This window comes from Sphaerodactylus townsendi, linkage group LG15 (assembly GCF_021028975.2).
Source record: "Sphaerodactylus townsendi isolate TG3544 linkage group LG15, MPM_Stown_v2.3, whole genome shotgun sequence".
Taxonomy (NCBI): Eukaryota; Metazoa; Chordata; class Lepidosauria; order Squamata; family Sphaerodactylidae; genus Sphaerodactylus; species Sphaerodactylus townsendi.
The window spans coordinates 16,844,865-16,868,382 of record NC_059439.1 but is presented as its reverse complement, the minus strand read 5'-3'; the positions used below and the strand labels follow the sequence as shown (position 1 = coordinate 16,868,382).

The window sequence follows — 23,518 nt, the reverse complement described above, 5'->3', positions numbered from 1 at the left end:
GTGTTCCTTTCTCGCTCAGAGTGTGTCCCACTCATATTTTCACCCCATTCTTAAATTGTCTCTTGACTTTGTGGTCAAAACTAATGGAGAAACTTTTGGACCAAATGTACATCCACTTTACATTTGAACAGAAGGTCCAAAAGAGCCAGCGTGGCGTAGTGGTTAAGAGAAGGTGGATTCTAATCTGGAGAACTGGGTTTGATTCCCCACTCCTCCAACTGAGTGGCAGAGGCTTATCTGGTGAACCACACTCCTACATTCCTGCGAGGTGACCTTGGGCTAGTCACAGTTCTCTCAGAACTCTCTCAGCCCCACCTACCTCACAAGGTGTTTGTTGTGGGGAGGGGAAGGGAAAGGAGCTTGGAAGCCACCTTGAGTCTCCTTGCAGGAAAGAAAGGTGGGATATAAATCCAAACTCTTCTTTACCACCACCCACAAACGTAAGTCCACTTTACCACCCCAGCAGGCTGCAGGAGCGGCTTTGAAACCTCTGAAGGGAACACCCTGGCTTTAACCTTTCCGTGGCATTTCATAACCTCACTGGTTTTCCTATTTGAAATGTTGCAAAGATTTTTTTTTTAAGGTGAGGGGCCTCCTTGCCTATCTGTAGAACCAACCCACTACCAGAGCCCCGTCGGACCCCAGCTCCTTGGAAAGCTGCCCCCTCTCTTGTTCCTATTGCAGGTCCGGCTGGCTAAGATCTCCTCAGATTTGATCATCAGGGCCTTTTGCGGTTTTGCTGAAAAGTGCCACATCCCAGCCCGGAGCTGGCAGAGTTCCTGTGGCTTTGGAGTATGCAGGAGAAAACTGTATGTTTGGTATGCTGAAGTGGGTGGGAGGACCTACGTTTAACCCTGTAGGTGTCAGGAATGGGAGGATGGAGGAGCGTGGTGAGTGAGGGGCAGCTAGCAACGAGGGCCGCCTCCCGTTTTTTTCCCCTCTGAGCTTGCACACTTCCACATGGTGCCACATTTCGCTCCCCTTGGCTTGGCAAGAGCAGGGAGGTGATGTCAGACCAGTGTATGTGGGTCGGAGACTGGGAACGGAGCCCCTGTCTTGGCTGAGTCACTGCGGCGCACGCCTCAATAGAACCAGAAGATGGAGCTTCAGGCGAGAAGAAGTTTGGGGGAAGGAGGTAGGGGAGGGAATGTGGAAGGGACAAGAGGAGGAACGAACTGCCCGGAAAATGGAATGCCTGGGTGGGGGAAATGAACGTTTCTCCTTCCATCTCTCCTGTCCAGGTGTTTTGTTGCCTTGGAAAAAGCGACGCTCTGATTCAGTGGGGTTGCAGTTGAAACGTCTGCAGATGGGTCTGCTATATGAGTGGCATAAAAGCCTGCTCTTTGGCAGCGGAGTCCAGAAAGGAGATCATATCCAACAGCCCCCATAAGGCACGCAAGCTCCATGGAAGCCCATGCAGCAGTGCATCTAGGAGCAGCAGTAGTGTAGTAGTGGTTAAGAGCATGTGTACTCTAATCCGGAGGAACCAGGTTTGATTCCCCGCTCTGCCGTTTGATCTGTGGAGGCTTATCTGCAGAATTCAGATTAGCCTGTGCACTCCCAACACATGCCAGCTGGGTGACCTTGGGCTGGTCACAGTTCTTCAGAGCTCTCTCAGCCCTGCCTACCTCACAGGGTGTTTGTTGTGAGTGGGGAAGGGCAAGGAGTTTGTAAGCCTCCTTGAGTCTCCTTACAGGAGAGAAAGGGGTGATATAAATCTAACTCTTCTTCTTCTTCATCATCATCATCATTTAGGCATTGTTGATCCTCAGGAGGAGCAAGGTAAATACACCCCCTCCTGACACTCCCATTGCTCTCCAGATCAGGGCCAAAATTTGGGGATACTGTCCTGAATCAAAGCTCTTCAGGTGGGGAGAGAATCAAAGGTATTTCACAGCTTATAGCAATAATAAACACGGCAGGATGCCCCAGAAAGGATTCTTGGCAGGGACTATCAAGGGTTGAAGCCTGAATTCAGACAGGTTAGGCTCTGCTTGCTTTTTCTACTAATGAGCAGTCCTTTTTGTCTTAGAGAGAGTCAGACACTCATCAAACGGGTCCAACTCACCATGCTCTCTAGATCTCTAGCTGTTCCTATGAGGAAAGAGCTTTTCACTAGACCTTGCAAGCAGATGCAGAGGTCTGAGCTTCTCTTGAGCGAGGCTCACGCCGGGATTCTGGAATCATGGAGAAGGAAGGGGAGAATCGGAGAAAGGTTGGGTGGTTTTCCTGCTTTGTGGAAAAGGTGTCTCAGCTCTAGTCCAGAAGACAGAGCAGCTTGAAGGGTGTTTTTCACTGGCCAAGACAAAGTCAATACCCCAACTGGAAAGGTGGAAGAGGAAGAACAAAATGTCTAGCACAGGACAAAAAAAAACCCCAAGCGTATTATTCTGCATGAAGTTCATCTCAGAACACAATGGCTTTCTTTTTTTCCGGCTGTCAGGTCACAACTGATTTATGGTGACCCCATGAGGTTTTCAGGGCAAGAGATGCTCAAAGGAGGTTTCCTATACCCCTGGTAATCCTTGGAGGTCTCTCATCCAAAAAGAATCATAGAGTTGGAAGAGAGAGACCCCCAGGACCAACCCCCTGCCATGCAGGAACACACAATCAAAGCACTCCTGACAGATGGCCACCCAGCCTCGCTTAAAAAAACCTCCCAAGAAGGAGACTCCACCACATTCTGAGGTAGTGCATTCCACTGTCGAACAGCCCTTACTGTCTGGAGGGTTTTCTGGATGTTTAGGTGGAATCTCTTTTCCTTCACCTTGAACCTATTACTCCTGGTCCTCGTCTCTGGAGCAGCAGAAAAAACCTTGCTCCCTCGTAAACATGACATCCCTTCATCTTTAACCCCAGGACTTCAACTGGGTTGCAAGACCCAAAAGAACTGCCGTTGTTATTGGTGAGAACTAGAAGAACAGTGTGGTGACTGGAGAGATCTAAACATGACTATCATGTCACCTGGCGTAGGAGGTTAAGAGCTCGTGTATCTAATCTGGAGGAACCGGGTTTGATTCCCAGCTCTGCCGCCTGAGCTGTGGAGGCTTATCTGGGGAATTCAGATTAGCCTGTGCACTCCCACACACGCCAGCTGGGTGACCTTGGGCTAGTCACAGCTTCTCGGAGCTCTCTCAGCCCCACCTACCTCACAGGGTGTTTGTTGTGAGGGGGTAGGGCAGGGAGATTGTAAGCCCCTTTGAGTCTCCTGCAGGAGAGAAAGGGGGGATATAAATCCAAACTCCTCCTCCTCCTCCTCCTCCTCCTCTTCCTCTTCCTCTTCCTCTTCCTCTTCTTCTTCACCAAATAGTTGCCAAGGACAAGGCTGAGAGTGAGTGACTGACCCATGGTCACACAGCAAGTTCCATGGTACGCACTGGGGATTCAAACCCGGGCACCCCAGATCCTAGTCCAACACCTTAACCACTGTACCATGTGGACACTGCTGTGGTTAGGACAAATTAGGAGCAGAAAATGAATTCCGAGGCAATGGTGTTGTGCACACACAGCTTTATTCAAGTGCACAGTTTGACCCAGGGGTGAGGGGGATTTTCTGGCCCCGGGATCTGAGTACAATATCGTCTGCAGGCTGGCCTAACAGTGCACCTCTGGTCTTGTGCAGTCCTGAAATGGGAGCCAGTTTGGGGTAGTGGTTAGGAGCAAATGGACTCTAATCTGGAGCACTGGGTTCGATTCCCCACTCCTCCACACGAGTGGCAGACTCTAATCGTGCGAACCACGCTTGATTCCCCACTCCTCCACATGCAGCCGGGTGCCCTTGTGCCAGTCACAGTTCTCTCAGCACTCTTTTAGCCCGACCAACCTCACAAGGTGTGTGTTGCGGGGAGAGGGAAGGGAAGGTGATTGTAAGATACTTTGAGCCTCCATAAAGGTAGAGAGAGCAAGGACCTGCATACCTGAGTGACCGCCTCTCCCCATATTACCCTGGTAGGCCCTTCCGCTCCTCGGAGGAGGACCTACTCGTGATCCCTGGCCCAAAAATAATCAGGCTGGCCTCGACGAGGGGCAGGGCCTTTTCGACCCTGGCCCCTACCTGGTGGAACAGGCTCCCTGGGGAGATCAGGGCCCTGTGGGACTTACAGAATTTTCGCAGGGCCTGCAAGACGGACCTGTTCCGCCAGGCATTTGGCCAGCCTGGTTAAAAATACATCTACCGTGTCATCTGGCTTCCCGTGGGCACAAGACGGGGAGGGGGGGTAGACAGACGCCATCCACATTTTAAAATGGGTTCTGTTTTTATGTAATTGATATTTAAATTATGTTTTAATGTATGTTTTAACCTTGTCGTGAACTGCCCTGAGCCCTCAGGGGGAGGGCGGTATATAAAACAAACAAACAAACAAACAAACAAACAAACAAACAAACAAATAAAGGTATACCCCACCAACAACAACTTTCTTCTTCTTCTTCTTCTTTAATGCATCAATGCTTGATTGAAGGAAAGGGGTGTGCTTTGGGGGCCAGAAAACCCAGGAAACCCTCAAGACTTCCCCACAGCACCGTGTTCTTTTGCACACAAGGGCAATGAGCTGGACATTGCAATTGAGAGCAAAACGCCCCAGTTGGGGATTCCAAGGGGAGCTTTGGTCCAGGTCCCTCTTTGAACTCCCGGCTCTGCCCAGGACCCCACCCTTCCCCCCAAAGCTAGGGAGGGATTTCTGTGGCCCGGGCTGCTGCCGGTCTCTCTTTCCAAGGAGCTGCCTGACGCACTCAGCCATTCCAGCTATGCAGAGGTTTCCAGAGCTGTCTGGGCCAGAATAAACACCCTTTAAGTGCCTCCACTTTGCCCCTTGTGGTCGCTGCTGCTTCCTCTGCTGGAGTCTTTCTAAGGCCGGGCTCCCAACGCAGCCCTGCGAGTGAAACCGTCTCCCTGAAAGCTGAAGGAATTCTTCTTCATCTGAAAAGCTGTGGCATGAGAGATGGGGTGGGTGGCGGGTGGTGGGTGGGGAGGGTTTTCCCTTGGTAAGATTTGGCAATTGACAGGTCTCTGCTTCTTCCACAGAGCGTGCATATATTCCACTGCATTGCTTTGCCTGGCATTCTATACGCTAAACCTGTTTTCACTCACGTGTGGTGTGTCTGTGTGTTGTGCGGGAAATCTGTTCCTTTTTCATCCTTGCATGAAGAAGAAAAAGAAGTTTTGGGATTTATATCCCACCTTTCTCTCCTGTCAGGAGACTCAAACTCTCTTCCCTTCTTCTCCCCACAACAGACACCTTGTGGGGTAGGTGGGGCTGAGAGAGCTCTGAAGAATGGTGACTAGCCCAAGGTCACCCAGCAGGAATGTAGGAGTGCAGAAACAAATCTGGTTCACCAGATAAGCCTCTGCGACTCAGGTGGAGGAGTGGGGAATCAAACCCAGTTCTCCGGATTAGAATCCACCTGCTTGTTATCCACTACACTGCATCAAGGAGCCGTGTGGCGTAGTGGTTAAGTGCTTGCACTGCCACTCACACAGTCAGGAGTTTGAGCCCCCTGTGGGTCAGATATCCTGGCAGCTGGCTCATGGTCAACTCAGCCATCCATCCATTTCTTGGTCAGTAAATGAGTACCTAGCTCATAGCTAGGGGGTAAAGAATAGCTGGGGAAAGCAAGGGCAAACTACCCCACAAAGAGGCTTGCCTATAAAATCACTGCGTGCAGTGGTACCCCAGGGTCGAACACGACTGAAGGGGAAACTTTACCTTTACCTTCACACTGCATCACCATATACCAACCATGTCTGCTTGCCGTGCTCGAAAAGAAAAACGATTTTTTTCCTTTATAAATTCCCACAAAAGTTACTAGTCCACATTGTATGGGCTTGAGGGCACTAGTGCCATACAGATCTTTTTTAGTCATCGGGGCACATTGAGGAGGCTAAAAAGGTGAAAGCACCACATCCCTTCTGGCTTCCCTTCTTGATCGCCTGGAGGCGACTCTTAACACATCCCAGGAAAGGCAGCTTGTGTGGCAATTTGCAAACTGGAGCTCCGGACACGTGCCCTGCTGGATTCCCAGAAAGCAGACATAATAATTCCCTAAGACACCCTGTCTGCTCCAACTCCTTTTAGTTTATCTGAGATTAGGAGAACATGAACAATCCAATGTTTGAGATAGCCTCTTTCACAGAATGTGGACCCTGCAACGCCATCCAAAATCAAAACCACATGGCATGTTCTGAAGTATGTTAAACAATCAAAGAAATCCTACGCACCACGGCATAGGGAAAGGTTTATTTATTTATTTATTCCGCCCTATACCCGAAGGTCTCAGGGCAGGCTATAACATAAGACTCACAAATCACCTCAAATCAATTATAAGCTGCAACAATAAAGGCCTGTTAAAACTCACAAAGACCTGTTCAAAATTCATAATGCTACCCAAGGGGTAAACCACCTCTTCAGCCAAAAGCCAGGGGAAATAGGTGCGTATTTTATCAATTTTATAAATGCCTGATGAGATGCTTGACGTGCCTCAGGGGGGAGATTGTTCTAGAACAGGGGTAGGGAACCTGCGGCTCTCCAGATGTTCAGGAACTACAATTCCCATCAGCCTCTGTCAGCATGGCCAATTGGCCATGCTGACAGAGGCTGATGGGAATTGTAGTTCCTGAACATCTGGAGAGCCGCAGGTTCCCTACCCCTGTTCTAGAACAGTAGTGGCGAACCTTTGGCACTCCAAAGTGCCAAAGGTTCGCCACCACGGTTCTAGAATCTCGAGAGCACCACTGAAAAATCTCTACCTCATATCTCCTTTTTTAACACTCATAGTGGAGGTACTGCCAGAAGGGCCCATTGTGCCTAGCCAGCTGGACCAAACAAACTTTGGTCGTTTCATTTCATTTCATTTTAACCTTTAATGGCATATAAATTATTTCCATTTAAAAGAGAAAACTTTTAAAACATTTAAATACGGGTGTTAACTTTGGTCGTTTCCCCACTTACCATCTGCTGCACGCTACTCTCGCCAAGTAGTGCGGTGTCCCGCGGCACTCCCCACTACAGGGCGGCGACAACACAGCCGCCCTGACGCTGCCACTGTCGCACCCCCTCAGCGTGCGTCATTCCTGGTGCTCCTCAAAACGGCGCCTTTTGATGACCCCGTGCTCTGCGCGGGGTCGTGGGGAAGCCCGGGAGCGCGCCAGAAATGACGCGCGCTGAGAGTAGCGCACAGCAAAGGGTGGTCGATGGTAAGTGAGGAAACGACCATTATTCATCTACTTTGTACTTTGTACAATGAAAGATCAAATGGATGAGCTGCAAGCGGAGGAAACCTCCATGGGGAATCTCCACAGTGACCCCTTCCACACATGCAGAACAAAGTACTTTCAATCCACTTTCACAATTGTTTGCAAGTAAATCTTGCTATTCCACGTAGCTTCAAAGTGGATTGAACGTGGATTGAAAGTGCAGTATTCTGCATGTGCGGAAGGGGACTGAGAATCTCCTACAGCACACCCAATGGCACCCACACTGTGAAACTGACAAGAGCTCTGTGCAGCAGAGGGGGGAAAAGATCCGTTTTGGCTGTTCCCTTGTGCTGTGGGAACACAAAATCCCAAAATGTCCTAAAGATATTATATTTATGCTATGTGGAATCCACCTGGGATTGATTCTCCACTCCTCCACGTGAGTGGCGGACACTTATCTAGTGAACAGGGTTTATTTCTCGTCTCCTACATATGCACCCAGTTGGTGCCCTTGGGCCAGTCACAGTTCTCTCAGAACTCTCTCAGTTCCACCTACCTCACAAGGTGTCTGTTGTGGGGAGAGGAAGGGAAGGACTTTGTTAGCTACCTTGAGTCTTTTTTACAAGAGAGAAAAATGTGGTATACATCCAAAGTTGTCTTCTTCTTTGGGCGAGATTCTTAAATGTGCGTACATTTCCCCTGCTCCTGAACGCACTGTGCTGCAGATGAGAGAATCCACATAGTTTTAGGGAAAGCAAAGGAGATAGCATGCATTACCTTCTCTGCAAGCTTTCTTGCTCCAACCTACCTTCCCCCAACCGAACTCCACCATTTGAGATCAGTTGGAAGGGCTTTTATTTTTTTTGTTTCAAGTCTAAAAGCTTATCAATGAAGCAAAGGACCAGTGCCAGTGAAGTAATGCAGAAGTCAGCAAACAAAGAATTAATAAACAGAAGTCAGCAAACAAAAAAATGAAAAAAGGTGGCAGGCAACACAAACAAGGAATCAGCAGTGGGTAGAAAGTAGTTCCACCATTTTCCCAATAAGTGTGATCTGAATGGCTTAAAAAAATAGCATTGAATGTCTATCTGTAATCCATGGAAATAACTCTAGGCCATAGACTATCATATACAAGTGGATTTTGCCATGTCATACAGCAGTTTCAAAGAGGACTGAAAGTACCTACAGAGGGTCAGCAAAAACATGGTGAAATAGCGCGAGGATTTTGACATGATTAACAGTATTCGATTGCTATGTATCTAAAAGCTGGCAGATGAGAGTTTCCTTTTCATAGGGCCAAGGCAAAGATGACAACCACCACATGGAGACTGTGTTCAAAATGCAAGCAAGGCCGTGCAGGCATCAGAGGAGGCACATAAGCAGGAAGACAACAGCAGCATTCCCCACCACAATCCATGGCTGATTCCGCATGGGCCAACAACAGCAGTGTGAAAATGGTGTGAAAATGTTGTAAAAGGGTTTAAAATGGTGTAAAAGGGTTTATGCTATTTTCACACTGTTTTCTCACCGCTTTTTTTTTTTTGGCCCATGCGGAATTAGCCTCTGGGTTCTAGCAGCTGCCACATTTCAGGGAAGCTAACACTGGCCCTGATCAGCTAATGCAGGATATAAAAACTCCTCTTCCTTTGTTTACCTACATTAACAGATCTGTGTGCAGGTTCTCACAACCAGTAAATTGAGCTAGGATTATCTTTCTCATCTTGGAATGTCAAGAGGAAGAAAAAGGAGGAGGAGGAGGAGGAGGAGGAGGAGGAGGAGGAGGAGGAGGAGGAGGAGAGTAGTAGTAGTAGTAGTAGTAGTAGTAGTAGTAGTAGTAGTAGTAGTTTGGATTTACACCCTGCTTTTCTCAAAGCAGCTTACAAACTCCTTCCCTTCCTCTCCCCACAACAAACACGTTAGGAGGTAGGTGGGTCCGAGAGAGTTCTAAGAGAACTGTGACTGGCCCAAGGTCACCCAGCAGGCATTACATGTCGGGGCAGGGAAACTAATCCAGCTCACCAGATCAGAGTCTACCACTCATGTGGAGGAGAGGGGAATCAAACCCAGCTCTCCAGATCAGAGTCCATTTGCTCTTAACTACCACACCATGCTGGGGAAACTCCATCTTGGGGCCACTTTGTTCTTTCCTGGCTGCGCGACCAAAATAAAAAGTGTGTTGTGAACTCTTGATTTGTGTGATGCTCTTGCGAACAGCTCCTTCCTGCCTGGGAGAAGCGGCTGGAATCGGAACCAGCTGTTCTTCATGGCACACCCTGGCCGTGTAAAACTGTGCTCTGATTTCCACGGTGATTCTTCTAGCTCCTTTGCTGCGGTTGCTTGTGTTAAGACAGGGCTGTTTTTAAGCTGTCAGCTCACGGCTACTTACTATTTGCTGTGTTTGGGGGGATGCCAAATGCAGCAAGCCAAGGAAAGAGAGGCCAAGTATTTTGTGTGTGCTAGTAAACACAAACAAACAGCCTCGTTTCTTTGTAAAGAAAGATAAGCCACTGAAGAAAAGATGTTGTGGGAACACAACATTGAAATACATCCAGGTTGCAGTGGTGGGGAGTATATTTTTCAATGGGATATCAACTGACTAATTGCAGTCCTTGATGATCTTGTTTTTCACAAAACTCCACTCCCCCCCCCCCACCTTAGAAGAACGGGGTATTATTTTTACAACCCTGGCTAATATGGCTTTCCCAATCATTTTTATGCTAGAGTTGGTTCATCACCATCCTAAGCACAAAAGGAATGAATGAATGAATGATCTAGACATCTGCAGGTAATTTTTTGATATCGATCAAATAGGATAAGTATTTCTTTTCAAGGGAATGACAGGGAAACTCTCTGTTCCCAAACACTATGGGCCTAAAAGTACTTGTAATATGCCTGGTGACTTGGTGAGAAAGGCAGACGATACATGAAAATCAGAAGAATAAATGAATGAATCCATAACAGGCCACTCTGAGGGACTATTTGGGGCCAAGTCATAAATCTGGAGACCCAGTCACAGAACATAAGCATGACATGTAGTTTTTAAGTTTTCATAACTGAAGGACACATTTGGAAAGGGGCTTTGGCTCAGGGGCAGAAGAAGAAGAAAAAGAACTTTGGATTTATAAGAACATAAGAACATAAGAACAAGCCAGCTGGATCAGACCAGAGTCCATCTAGTCCAGCTCTCTGCTACTCGCAGTGGCCCACCAGGTGCCTTTGGGAGCTCACATGTAGGATGTGAAAGCAATGGCCTTCTGCGGCTGTTGCTCCCGATCACCTGGTCTGTTAAGGCATTTGCAATCTCAGATCAAAGAGGATCAAGATTGGTAGCCATAAATCGACTTCTCCTCCATAAATCTGTCCAAGCCCCTTTTAAAGCTATCCAGGTTAGTGGCCATCACCACCTCCTGTGGCAGCATATTCCAAACACCAATCACACGCTAAGTGAAGAAGTGTTTCCTTTATTTAGTCCCAAATTTTCCCCCCAGCATTTTCGCACCAAATGCCCCCCTGGTTCTAGTATTGCAGAAAGAGAGAAAAATGTCTCTCTGTCAGTCCATTTTCTACCCCATGCATAAATCTTTGTAGACTTCAATCATATCCCCCCTCAGCCGCCTCCTCTCCAAACTAAAGAGTCCCAAACGCTGCAGCCTCTCCTCATAGTAGCGTGCTCCGTGTCCCTCTAATCATCCTTGTTGCCCTTCTCTGCACTTCTTTTCTATCTCCTCAATATCCTTTTTGAGATGCGGCGACCAGAACTGGACACAGTACTCCAAGTGCGGTTGCACCACTGCTTTATATATGCGGCATGACAATCCTTGCAGTTTTATTATCAATTCCTTTTCTAATGATACCCAGCATAGAGTTTGCCTTTTTCACAGCTGCCATGCATTGAGTTGACATTCCCATGGAACTATCAACTAAGACGCCTAAATCCCTTTCCTGGTCTGTGACTGATAGCACTGACCCCTGTAGCGTGTATGTGAAGTTTGGATTTTTTGCCCCTATGTGCATCACTTTACATTTTTCTACATTGAACTGCATTTGCCATTTCTGAGCCCACTCACCTAATTTATCAAGGTCCGCTTGGAGCTCTTCACAATCCTTTGCGGTTCTCACCACCCTACATAATTTGGTATCATCTGCAAACTTGGCCACCACGCTACCCACCCCTACTTCCAGGTCATTTATGAATAGGTTAAAGAGCACTGGTCCCAAAACGGATCCTTGGGGGACACCACTCCTGACATCTCTCCATTGTGAGAACTTCCCATTTACACCCACTCTTTGTTTCCTGTTTCTCAACCAGTTTTTAATCCATAGGAGGACTTCCCCTCTTATTCCTTCATTGCTGAGTTTTCTCAACAGTCTCTGGTGAGGAACTTTGTCAAAAGCCTTTTGGAAATCCAAGTAGACAATGTCCACCGGTTCACCCCTGTCCACATGCCTGTTTACATTATACCCCACCTTTCTCTCCTGTAAGGAGACTCAAGGTGGCTTACAAGCTCCTTTCCCTTCCCCTCCCCACAACAGACACCTTGTGAGGTAAGTGGGGCTAAGAGAGTTCCGAAGAACTGTGACTAGCCTACGGTCACCCAGCAGGAATGTAGGAGTGCGGAAACACATCTGGTGAACCAGATAAGCCTCTGCCGCTCAGGTGGAGGAGTGGGGAATCAAGCCTGGTTCTCCAGATTAGAATCCACCTGCTCTTAACCGCTACACCATGCTGGATCTTCCACTTTGATTTGGAAAGTTCCAGGAAAGTCCCATGGGGTAGGGTTGCCAGGTTACCCTTGGCCTCTGGTAGGGGATGGGGGATAGAGTTGTCAGATCCAGGTTGGGAAATTCCTGGAAAGTTAGGGATGGACCCTTTGGTGGACAGGGACCTTACTGGAGCAGCAGTGGCATAGGAAGTTAAGAGCTCATGTATCTAATCTGGAGGAACCGGGTTTGATTCCCAGCTCTGCCGCCTAAGCTGTGGAGGCTTATCTGGGGAATTCAGATTAGCCTGTACACTCCCACACACGCCAGCTGGGTGACCTTGGGCTAGTCACAGCTTCTCGGAGCTCTCTCAGCCCCACCTACCTCACAGGGTGTTTGTTGTGAGGGGGGAAGGGCAAGGAGATTGTGAGCCCCTTTGAGTTTCCTGCAGGAGAGAAAGGGGGGATATAAATCCAAACTCCTCCTCCTCCTCCTCCTCCTCCTCCTCCTCCTCCTCCTCCTCCTCTTCTTCTTCTTCTTCTTCTTCTTCTTCTTCTTCTTCTTCTTCTTCTTCTTCTTCTTCTTCTTCTTCTTCTGCTTCTGCTTCTTCTTCTTCTGCTTCTGCTTCTGCTTCTGCTTCTGCTTCCTAAGAATAATGCCACAGAGTCCACCCTTCAAAGCTGCCGTTTTCTCCAGGGGAATTGATCTCTGTAGATCAGGGGTTGGCAGCCTTTACCACCCAAAGAGCCATTTGGACCTGTTTTCCATGTCCCTGAAGATCTACCGAGCCGGAGAGGCGGCTCCGCACAGAGCTGCCTCCAGTTTGGCCCCTCCACTCACCTTTCCCTCCAGCGCTGCTCTGGAGGGCTGGAGGGACATGCCCACACTACCCTCCAACCTCCAGGCTATGCGGAGTCGCAGTATAAGGCTGAAAGAGCCACAGGTTGCAGACCCCTGCTGTAGATGGACTGGAATTCCAGAGGATGAATTGTAATTCCGGGGAATCCCCACCTAATCCCTAATCGGGAAATCCCTAATCGGGGAATCCCCACCTAATCCCTAATCGGTGGCAGCATCTCCAGTTAAATGGCTCAGGAAATAAGTAATGGGAAACACCTCTTCATGAGATCGTGGGTTAGCCATTGCCAGTGTGAGCAGGCCATGCTCACCTTGACGGACTCAGTATCAGCAAAACTACAACACAATAAACAGTGATCAGCAAGCATATATTACCAATAGAAATTATTGCTCTCTAATACAAAAATATCATTTCACTGTCTCCATTTAAGCATATGAACAAGTTCTGCGATAAACTTGTCGTCACCCAAGACTTGACTCTGTTGCATTATTATGTCTCGATGTGTTATTTTGTCTCCCACTTTCTTTTACAGTTTCATACCCAAAAAAATTAGTACTGTCTCTTTGCAACCAAGTCACACACAGAGGCATACTGGAAGAAAATGGTGCTCGGGGCAACACCTGCTCCTGCCCTCCCCCCCACATGCCTCCTCGCACCCCACTTATGGCTGGCGGAGGAGGAAGGTGGCAGTCCCGGGCAGCCTGGTGAGGCCTGGTGGGGCCGGGTCAGGCCAAGGGGCACCTGGTGGGCCCACGGCTGGCTCACGGCCCAGCCAGATTGCTCCTGGTGGAGGAGGAAGATGGTGGTCCCGGCCGGCGGAGGGGGGGAGCACCAGGTAGGGACACCTCTTCACGGGAGGGGTGTGGGGGGCGATTTTGCAACCCCACATGATCTGATGGGTGGCGCCCAGGGACATGGGACCACTCATGTCCCTCTGACAGATACACCCCTGGTCACACAAAATATACACAATGCTTTTTATAATGCTTGCATAGATGCATCAGACTTACACTGCACTAGCAGTAAAGCCCACTGTGGTAAACCATACAATGGGATCTAGACACCTGTTGCTGACAGGATCTGTTTATTTTTCCCGCCCAACTTTCACTTTCCCCCGCTGGTAATTTGCCGTTTGCCTGCTCTGTTGCGCCCGCCATTTTGTGAAGATCTCCTGGGATGTTTTCACAGTAGGCGTCGTGGCCACCTGCCTTTTTACTGCATAAAGTACATCATTGAACTCAGCTCTTCTTGCTGATTTCGGCAATATATATTCCCCTTTTTTATTTTAGAGGACGTGTCTTCGAAGCTTCATGGACCTGCTGTGAGAACCCATGCTGATAGTTTAAAGAACCCATGTCCTTTAAACAAGAAAATGGAGTGATCCGGCATGCTGGACTGAGCACGCTCAGGCCCCTTCTGCACATGCAGAATAATGCACTTTTAATTCACTTTCAGTGCCCTTTGCGGCTGGATTTCACTGTGTGGAATAGCAAAATCCAGTTGCAAACAATTGCGAAAGTGGATTGAAACTGCATTATTCTGCATGTGTGGAAGGGCCCCCAGTTTGACACTTCAGCTGCTATATCCTGCTGCTTCTTACTAGCTCGCCCACACCTGCTTCTTTGCATGTGTTAAGTGCTGTCAAGTCACAGGGGCTTTCCGAACTACAGAAGGAAGCTAAGGTCGACCCGGTTCCCTTCAGTGGGGGGCGATTCCAGGCTGTCCGCACAGCAATTTACTTGGCCCCCTGGAACCGAGCTAAGTGGGCGGGATCATCTTGGTGCCTGTTTCGCTCCTCAATCGTGATTGGAGCTTGTGTTACCATGGGAAACGGGAGCGTTTTTTTTTTACAGTTTTTACAGTTTACAGTTTACAGTTACATGCCTACCACGACTCTCCCGTTCTGCGCATGCCACAAAAGCGACTCCTGATTAGTTGAATGGATGAGGTGTCGTTTCAATGCGTCCACACTTTGAAGCTTCGAAGCCGTATCGACCTTGTTCCAGCAGAAAGGTGCAGTTCATAACTGCGACGGATGTCGCAGTTCTGAGGGGGGGGGGGAGCTGAGACAAAACAACGTTGAGCTCAGTTGCAGTGCGGATACACTGAGGTGAACCTAGATAGAAACCAGTACAACTCTGTCAGTGCGGAAAGCCCCACAGTCAACTTTTGGCAACACCAGCAAGTGGCTGTCAAGGCAAGTGAGAAGCAGGGATGGTTTGCAGTTGCCTTCCTCCACATAGTCTGCCTTGGTGGTCTGCTTTCTAAGTCCCAACCCTGCTTCGCTTCTGAGATCTGACCAGATCGGGCTGCACCATGCTGCCTTCCCTCCCCCATGATGCTTCAAAGGGGGCAAATTCTCCCACTGCTAACACGGAAAACCCAACATTCTTCTGGCCTTTCCTAGCTACTATTTCCTCTCCTGGCGCCCGCAGCTCTCTTCAGCTAGGAGGGCTGTATTTAAATTGGCAGCCACAAGTCTCCACCGTTGTAATTTCTTGAGGTCCCTGCTCTATCCAGCCTTCACTGCGTTCCACAGACGTCCTTTCGACTCGGAGATTACACGTTTGCATGAGGAGCCTTTTTGGGAAACTAATTACATGCTGTCCTTCTGGATGCTAACATTAAAACTCCATTGGAACGGCTTAAATAGCAGGGCACGGCAGGTGGCTGCCTCTGCCAAAACGGTTTTTGTGGCCTGTTTACCTGGCAGGCCGCCACGGGGAACTGAACTCACTCCTCGACCTGAGAGGGCCTTTGAAGCGGATTTGGCTCCTTAAGGGCTCTCTATAATTAGCCCAGCTACCTTCTCGCCACAAGACTAAACAGCCACGATTGGGCGTGACCCGGCTAACCATGGGTTCCGCGTCTTGTAAGGGGAAGTTGGCGAAGTTGGCTGGAACAAAAGAAAAATACCATCTTTGACATCCCGAAACGATTTGCTACAAAGCTGTGATTTCTGTCCTTCCTCGCTCCCTCCTTCTCTTCCCTCCTTCCTGAGATGACAACCGGGGAGGCTCTGATTGGAAGATCAGAAGCCCAAGGTCCGATTTTCCTCTCTTTTTTTGGTAAGAGAAGAATTTTGAATCAATGGGTGGAATAACAGGCTCTGCCTCAGTGTCATCTTTCAAGCAGGCCTCTCTTTTTTCTCTATAAACCAGAGAAAACAGGTGGAGACTGACTATAGGGTTGCCAGTCTCTATGTGAGGACAGGAGGTACCTTGCAATAACATCTGATTAAAGAGAGTCAGTATAATGTAGTTGCTGAGAGCAGAGGCGTACTGGGGAAAATGGCACCTGAGGCAACATCAGGGTGCCCACCACCCCAGCCCACACCCTCCCCCCATCCCACTTACCTCAGCCACAGGAGGAGGGCAGCGGCAGTCCCGGGCAGCCTGGTGGGACCCGGCATGGTGGGGCAGAGCCGAGGATGCTCGGTGGGCCCACAGCAGGCTCCTGGCCTGGTCATGGGTGTCTCTCCGTGGGAGGGGTGTGGGGGCAATTTTGCTCCCCCCCCCATGATCTAATGTGTGGCATCTGGGGTATCAGAGAATTTGGGGGAAGCAGAGACTCTAATGTGGTTCTCCAGATTAGAGTCCAACACTTAGGTGGAAGAGTGGGTATCAAACCTGGTTCTCCAGATTATAATCCACCGCTCTTAACCACTGGCTCTATTTTTCTACATCTGTCATGCAGGGTGGCCAGACAGAGCTGTTCCACCAGTCATATCGTTGAGGTAACCAAGGTTTCCCACCATTTTGACACCACCTTTCTTCCCTTTATAGATCTATAATTATAGATCAGTCATGTGAACCACCATTGGATTTTAAATATTGTGTTTAAATTAATATTGTACTGTGTATTGTCGAAGGCTTTCATGGCCGGAATCACTGGGGTGCTGTGTGGTTTCCAGGCTGTATGGCCATGTTCTAGCAGCATTCTCTCCTGACGTTTCGCCTGCATCTGTGGCTGGCATCTTCAGAATGCTGCTAGAACACGGCCATACAGCCCGGAAACCACACAGCACCTAATATTGTACTGTTTTTATCATATAACAATGTCTGAAACTGGTTGGAACCTGTAAGAAGAAGGGTGGCATACAAGTCCGCTTAAATAACAGTAGAATAAGTAAAATAAGATTTAAGTAAAATGTACTTAGAATGAGTAGACAAAAGGGCAAATGATGCGATGATACTGAAAGCTATGGCAAGTTCTGCATGCTTGGTGCTCTTCCCAATTTTTTTAAAAATCACAATAATGGAGAATTCCTAATCCATCCCTTTTGCAAAGGAAAGCAGATTAGATTGTTCAAAATCACAAAACCATAGAGTTGGAAGAGACCCCAAGGGCCATCAAGTCCAACCCCCGGCAGTGCAGGAACACGTAATCAAAGCACTCCTGACAGATGGCCATCCGGACTCTGTTTTAAAACCTCTAAAGAAGGAGACTCCAGCACACTCCAAGGTAATGCATTCCACTGCCAAACAGCACTGACTGTCAGGAAGTTTTTTCCTGATGTTTAGGTGGAATCTCTTTTCCTTTACCCTGAACCCATTACTCCTGGTCCTGGTCTCCGGAGCAGCAGAAAACAAGCTTGCTCCTCAGAGATTAAAATTCAGGGAGGAATTCAAATTTCAGATGCATCTGACCAGGAGCCTCGCATTCGCAACTATTCTGTGCCTTCACCCCTTTCCCAGTGTGTGACTCAGAATGTGGAATGACTGGATTTGATCCTCATTTATTGTCATCCCGCCAAGCTCACATTTGCTTTCTATTTCTGGATCTGCCAGCGCAGCACATTACGAAAAGTTGGGGGATGGAGCCGGGGGGGGGGGGAGGGGAGGAACTATAGTCTCTCAGCTCTCTCCTTTTCTTCGGCAACGATATAATCTCCCTTTGCCACCTCAATGGCATTAGATAACCCAGGGAGAGAGACGCCCTTTCCCCACTCGACACAATCGTCGGGTTATTTCTTTTCAAAGGATGCCTTTGGCCCACAAAGCTTTGGATGTGTGGACTGCAGTGAGGTTTCTTTTTTTTCGCTTGAGGATCACTCACAGTGCTAGTTAAAATTAGGGTGGATGTGGAATTTCTCAGATTTCAAGACCCCGGGCAAATTTCTGCTGCTTTGCAGAATGTATGTTTAGGAGTGGATGCTGTTCTTCATTTAAGGCAGTCTTACTTCAGATTACTCGAACACAGCTGAACGGGAAGAATCAAAGGCAAGGGTTTGATCCTTCACTCTCCTGGGAATCTCAGACATGTAGGGTGGATTCGGCTCCTACAGAGAGCAAAACACAAACTTCCACATTCAGGGGCAGATGGTATTTTAATATGTGCTCCAGTAAGCCCACGCCCCCGGGCGCCACCCATTTGATCACGTGGGCTGGCAACCCCCAGCAAGTGGCTGTCAAGCAAGTGAAACGCAGGGGTGGTTGCCTCTGCATAGTCTACCTTGGTGGTCTCCTTTCCAAGTTCCAACCCTGCTTAGCTTCTGAGATCTGACCAAATCGGGCTACACTGTGCTTCCTTCCCTCCCCCATGATGCTTCACGGGGGGGAAATTCTGCCATTGCTAATGGGGAAACCCAACATTCTTTTGGCCTTCCCTCTCTACTGTTTCCTCTCTGGGTGACTGCAGCTCTCTTCAGCACCTGGTCCACCATTTTTCCCATCCATCACCTTACTCCTATCCCCATTCGCCTCTTCGTTTTCTTCATTTCATATGGGGGGAGGGCTGCTGTTTTCAGTGGATCAACGAAGCATCAATTAAAGCTTCACAAAGCAGTGAAGCAATGAATTAATGAAGCATCAATGTATCGTCGAAGGCTTTCACGGCCGGAATCACTGGGGTGTTGCGTGGTTTCCGGGCTGCATGGCCATGTTCTAGCAGCATTTTCTTCTGGCGTCCAGAGAGAATACTGCTAGAACACGGCCATACAGTCCGGAAACTACACAACACCCTAATGAAGCATCATTTCAATGAATAAATGCCCCACCCCCACCCCAATCTCACAGCAACCATAAAATGTTTGGAGGAGATGAGTGTGGACAAATACCACGGTGAAGGGAAGAATCGAAAATGTCCTGGAAAAGTTCTGAGTAACTTGTGCAGAAGATGCCCAAGCACATGCTGAATTTTAAAATATTTAGAAAAACAGGAAAGACTTTCAAGAAAAGAAAGAGCAGAGAAGGTTGCAAACCCTGCCAAAGCCGATACTCCAACTATATTATGCAACCCTTTTATTTTGTATTGATGGATGTAAAATCTGAACACCAAAACTGACAGTGTGGATTTGCCCCCATGGATTTGGTCTATCTATTCCCTTTTCGTTTCCATTTCAGGGGGTTATGCACGCACAGAGGATGTGGGGGTGCGTGTGGCAATCCTGTTGCATCCATGATGACATCTTCAACAGCAACAAGGAATTTTCTAAACCTTGGAACTGTGCTTGAAAAAAAAACCAAGCCACTTAATGATTTGTTGCTCCATAATTTGCCAAGTGCAGTCTTGAACTGAGCCCTGGGGGGGTGTTCGTTATTACTTAGATCAGGGGTAGGGAACCTGCGACTCTCCAGATGTTCAGGAACTACAATTCCCATCAGCCCCTACCAGCATGGACAATTGGCCATGCTGACAGAGGCTGATGGGAATTGTAGTTCCTGAACATCTGGAGAGCCACAGGTTCCCTACCCCTGACTTAGATGATCCTAACTGGTGAGGCCTTCTCTAGTTTCTCTGTGTTAATGTCTTCCAGAATTCTGTGAAAGATTCGCTGGCTCTGCCTTCCAATGCAGAAGCCTGAAGAATCGGCTGTGTGCTAGATCTGAGCTGTGTCATCCTGCCAACTAGAGCATCCCGAATGAATCAGCGGGCTTCCTTGGTCAGTTCCTTCGTGAAGAGGACTACGCAATCGTGTTCAAAATATCGGGCAGCCTGTCAAGAAGAGGTCATCTCAGTTGTGAAGCAGCAAGCTGGACATGCTCAATTAACACATCTGGCTTGTGTTTCACCCAACAGGTCTCTCTGTAACTTGGAAGGGTGGACTTGCGGATGGCACTCGGTGTTCGAAAAAGTCCAGAGAAAAATAGACGGCAATAGATGAAGTTGTTCAGATGAGGGAAGAAAAGTAGAGAGAATAAGGGGGTAATGGAGGGAATAATTATTGAATAGATTGGCCGTATGCCCCAGTGATAAGAAAAACATGGCATGTAAAAACAGCTGTCATGACAAATCTATCTAGAAAGATTTATGATACAGGAAAACAATGCAAACATCTCAGCTTCACATTCAGTGAGAGCTCTGCACCTGACGGCCATAAACCAAATCCATAATGTTAGGATTGAATCCGGTTTTCCATGGGTTGCTTTTTAAAGTCCTTGGAGCAGAGGTGGGATCCAGCAGGTTCTCACCAGTTCCTGAGAGTGGGTTACTAATTATTTGTGTGTGCCGAGAGGGGGTTACTAATTGGGTCTGCTTTTCCGTTAGAAATTCCATTAGGTCCAAAAATCATAAAGTCCTGTTGTTTCCTATGTGGCTGGTTAGCGAAGGTAGAAAATGGGAGATAATTCTCCCTGTTGGGCTGTTTTAAAAACATGTTTTAGAAATATGGCAAAGTTCCTTGTTTAAGGAAAGTATCCTTCTTTTGATTTCTAGAAACAAAATTAAGTATTTGAAAGTATTAAGTATTTGACAGGCAGTCAATTAGAGGAGAAGTAGTTGTTTCTGTTGGCAGTAGACGATAGGACTTGCTATAATGAGTTTAAATTATGGACAGAAAGATACCAGCTGGAAATTAGGAACTTTTTTTTTTTACAGTAAGAGTTTTTTACAGTAACAGAGAAATTATTAATGCCCCGACCCTGGAATACCTGGCCACGCCCCGTCATGCCCCGCCCAGCCCCATTGGCACTACACCACTGTTTGAATCCAACCACCATGGGAACCTGTTACTAAAATTTTTGGATCCCACCACTGCCTTGGAGGGGAAAAATAGGAGCTGGGATTTTATCCTTAGGGTGGAATGAGAAGACGAAAACACTCCCCATCCCCTGGGTATCAGAAGCCATTGTAAATGAGGATTCTTTATTAAGCAGTCAACCAATCTCTTTCAGTAATAAAATGCAGTCATTACATCAGATGCACATCGGGCTTTTCCGCACAATTCATTTAAAACGTTTTGAGGCAGGAAATTAAAAAAAAAACATTTCCTCCATAGAGTTCTGTATTGTTTTTACCCCCAATTTTTTTTATTTCCAGTCTCAAAATGTTTTAAACGAATCCCCTTTTAAAACGATTCTCTGGCTGAAACGTTTTGAAAATGTCTTCAGTTGCTGTGCGATCTATTGACTACATTTCTCACGCTCCTCCGCTTCCCTATACTTCCTCCTTGGCATCGTTTTCTGAGCTCACTCAGTTCACCTCCCCCCGCCTGTTTATTTGCAGAATTTAGCTGCTTGCTCTTTTATTTTGGGGGGACCCAATCTTCAAAGCATTGAATAGACGAGTATAGAATGCAGCATGAAGCTGCAAAGAATTGAAGCATCTATTCAACACAGAACTAAAAGAAAAAGGGCCAAATCACAAAACGGTGCCCAGGGATCATTTTGGGGGGGGGGGGGGGGTGAGTGCTAATAAAAAGGGAAGGGGGAGCTGAAACGTTTTACAAACATTTTACAAATGTTTTAGGAGATTTGTGCAGAAAGGACCGTCATTTTGTTACATCACTTGAGCCGCCATGATTCTGGAAAAGAACCGATTTCACTTCCTGCATAGATACAAAGGCATCCATCGTGTAAAGAAATGAAATTCTGTACCAATGATACAAAACTCCACTATAGCCAGAGGTGGGATCCAGCAGGTTCTCACAGGTTCCCGAGAGTAGGTTACTAATTATTTGTGTGTGCTGAGAGGGGACTACTAATTGGGGATTTTGCCACATGATTTTTGCCTTAGTTGCGCCCCTCCTCTGCTCCTCAGCAGTAGCACGCAGAACTTGAAGCAGTCTAGCAGGAGGTGCACCGGTGTGCGTGGCAGCCTTCACCTGCGTGCATTCGTTTCCCCGCCCAAGGACCGGCGCAGTGGCTGCGTCCTTGCCACAGCCCTGCCCAGCAATGCCCCTCCCCCGGAATGCCTGGCCATGCCCCCGTCGTGCCCTGCCCAGCCCCCTTGGTGCTACGCCACTGTTTGAATCCCACCACCATGGGAACCTGTGACTAAAATGTTTGGATCCCACCACTGACTATAGCTGCTGCACAACCACAGATCTGTCGATAAGCACATCCAAAGCTTAGTTCATAAGTAGGGCTGTCAGTCCCCTAGCATGACAGAGTATACCCAGCCCCATTTGGTCTTTTTCAACACCTCTCCACGTGGCAGTGGAAGACAAATAAAATAAAATAATGGCTGTCCGTTCCCCACAAAGCTTGCCTTGATATGAGGCCCAAATGTTTTCTGCAGAGATTGTGGTCTAGGTGGAGTTCATTGGTCTCGTATTCTCAGTTCTCATCATCTTTTCCACTCTGATGACAAGAATGCCCTTTGCTCTCAGTCTGAGGGTGAAGATCGGACTGGGTAACGTGGGCGTGAATGAACAACACTAACTCTGAAATGTGTAGTAAAAATCAGTGTGATGATGCTCAGATACAGGAATTTGGGTCTTTCATTTTCGGTGCAGATGTTCGGCTGCTAAGTGTTGTTTGCAGTAGCTGTAGATGTTTTTCCAGATATGGAAGTCTTTCTCATCAGTGGATGTTGTGTTTTCAGAGCCCTTAAGGTCTCCGGGATGATATAATTCTTTCCCTTTTCCTCCTTGCTATGTTTATCAGCCCAGGTTTCGCTTTGTTTTTGTTTGTTTTTGTAAACAAAAAGAGGTTGAATCCTTCCACCCCACCCCAACCCGTTCTGTGAGGACTGGAGAATATTGGACTAGGATCTACCAGATTCAGGTCCAAATGTTCACACACCCATTAAACCTACTGGGTGACCATTGCCAGTGACCTTGGCCATTTATGCTCTTGTGGTCTGCTTTGCATTAAGCATACATTTTCTTCAGGTTGGATTCTCCGTAACACTTTTTTTTCACTTTAGCAAGCCTTTATTGGCATAGACAACAGTACAACAATAATTTAAAAACGGATTAAAAAGCATATACAATACAGGAAATAAATGTTAGGTCGAAGGAAATCTACTGGCGTTTAGTAATTTCCAGGAGAAAGTCTGCACTATCATACAGAGAGAAGGATCAGGGTTGTCCAACAAGTAGTGTAATCTAATTAAATTGGGGAGATGGGGTAAATGTAAAGGAGTGAGATTCACATACTTGGATCTGATTTCCTTGAATCTGAGACAGTGAAGTAATTGGTGGGCCAGAGATTCAACTGAGCCATCGTTACATGGGCACAATCTTTTCGCCTTTTCTTGCTTATTAAATCTGCCATGTAACAAGGCAGAAGGCATAACATTAAACCTGGCGAGCATTATGGCTCTCCTTTGAGCAGGGTTTATTACGCAATATAGGTAGTGTGGTCTGCTTTGCATTAAGCATACATTTTCTTCAGGTTGGATTCTCTGTAATACGCACATTTTCCCTTCTCCCAAACTCACTGGGCCTGAGATCAGAGAATCTCTGCAGATTCCAAACCTCTGAAAGCATGAATTTTCCTCTCACTTCACAGGGACAGAGAAGGGAGACAGCATGCATTTGACTTACAACAGGTTTCTTGCCCCTCCCCACCTTTCCTCACCCAACCAGTAGTAGTTCCTTG

The 23,518-nt window shown here is 47.6% G+C and overlaps 1 protein-coding gene across 1 annotated transcript in view; it reads left to right on the top strand.

Moving 5' to 3' along the window:
- The window catches only part of COL1A1 (collagen type I alpha 1 chain), a 154,590-nt gene that overhangs the window by 31,199 nt on the left and 99,873 nt on the right, over positions 1-23,518 (top strand). Inside the window, exons 4-5 of the mRNA XM_048516445.1 lie at positions 685-792; positions 2,860-2,905. Of these exons, the coding sequence (XP_048372402.1) occupies positions 685-792; positions 2,860-2,905 (154 nt within the window). The remainder of the gene's footprint in view (positions 1-684; positions 793-2,859; positions 2,906-23,518) is intronic.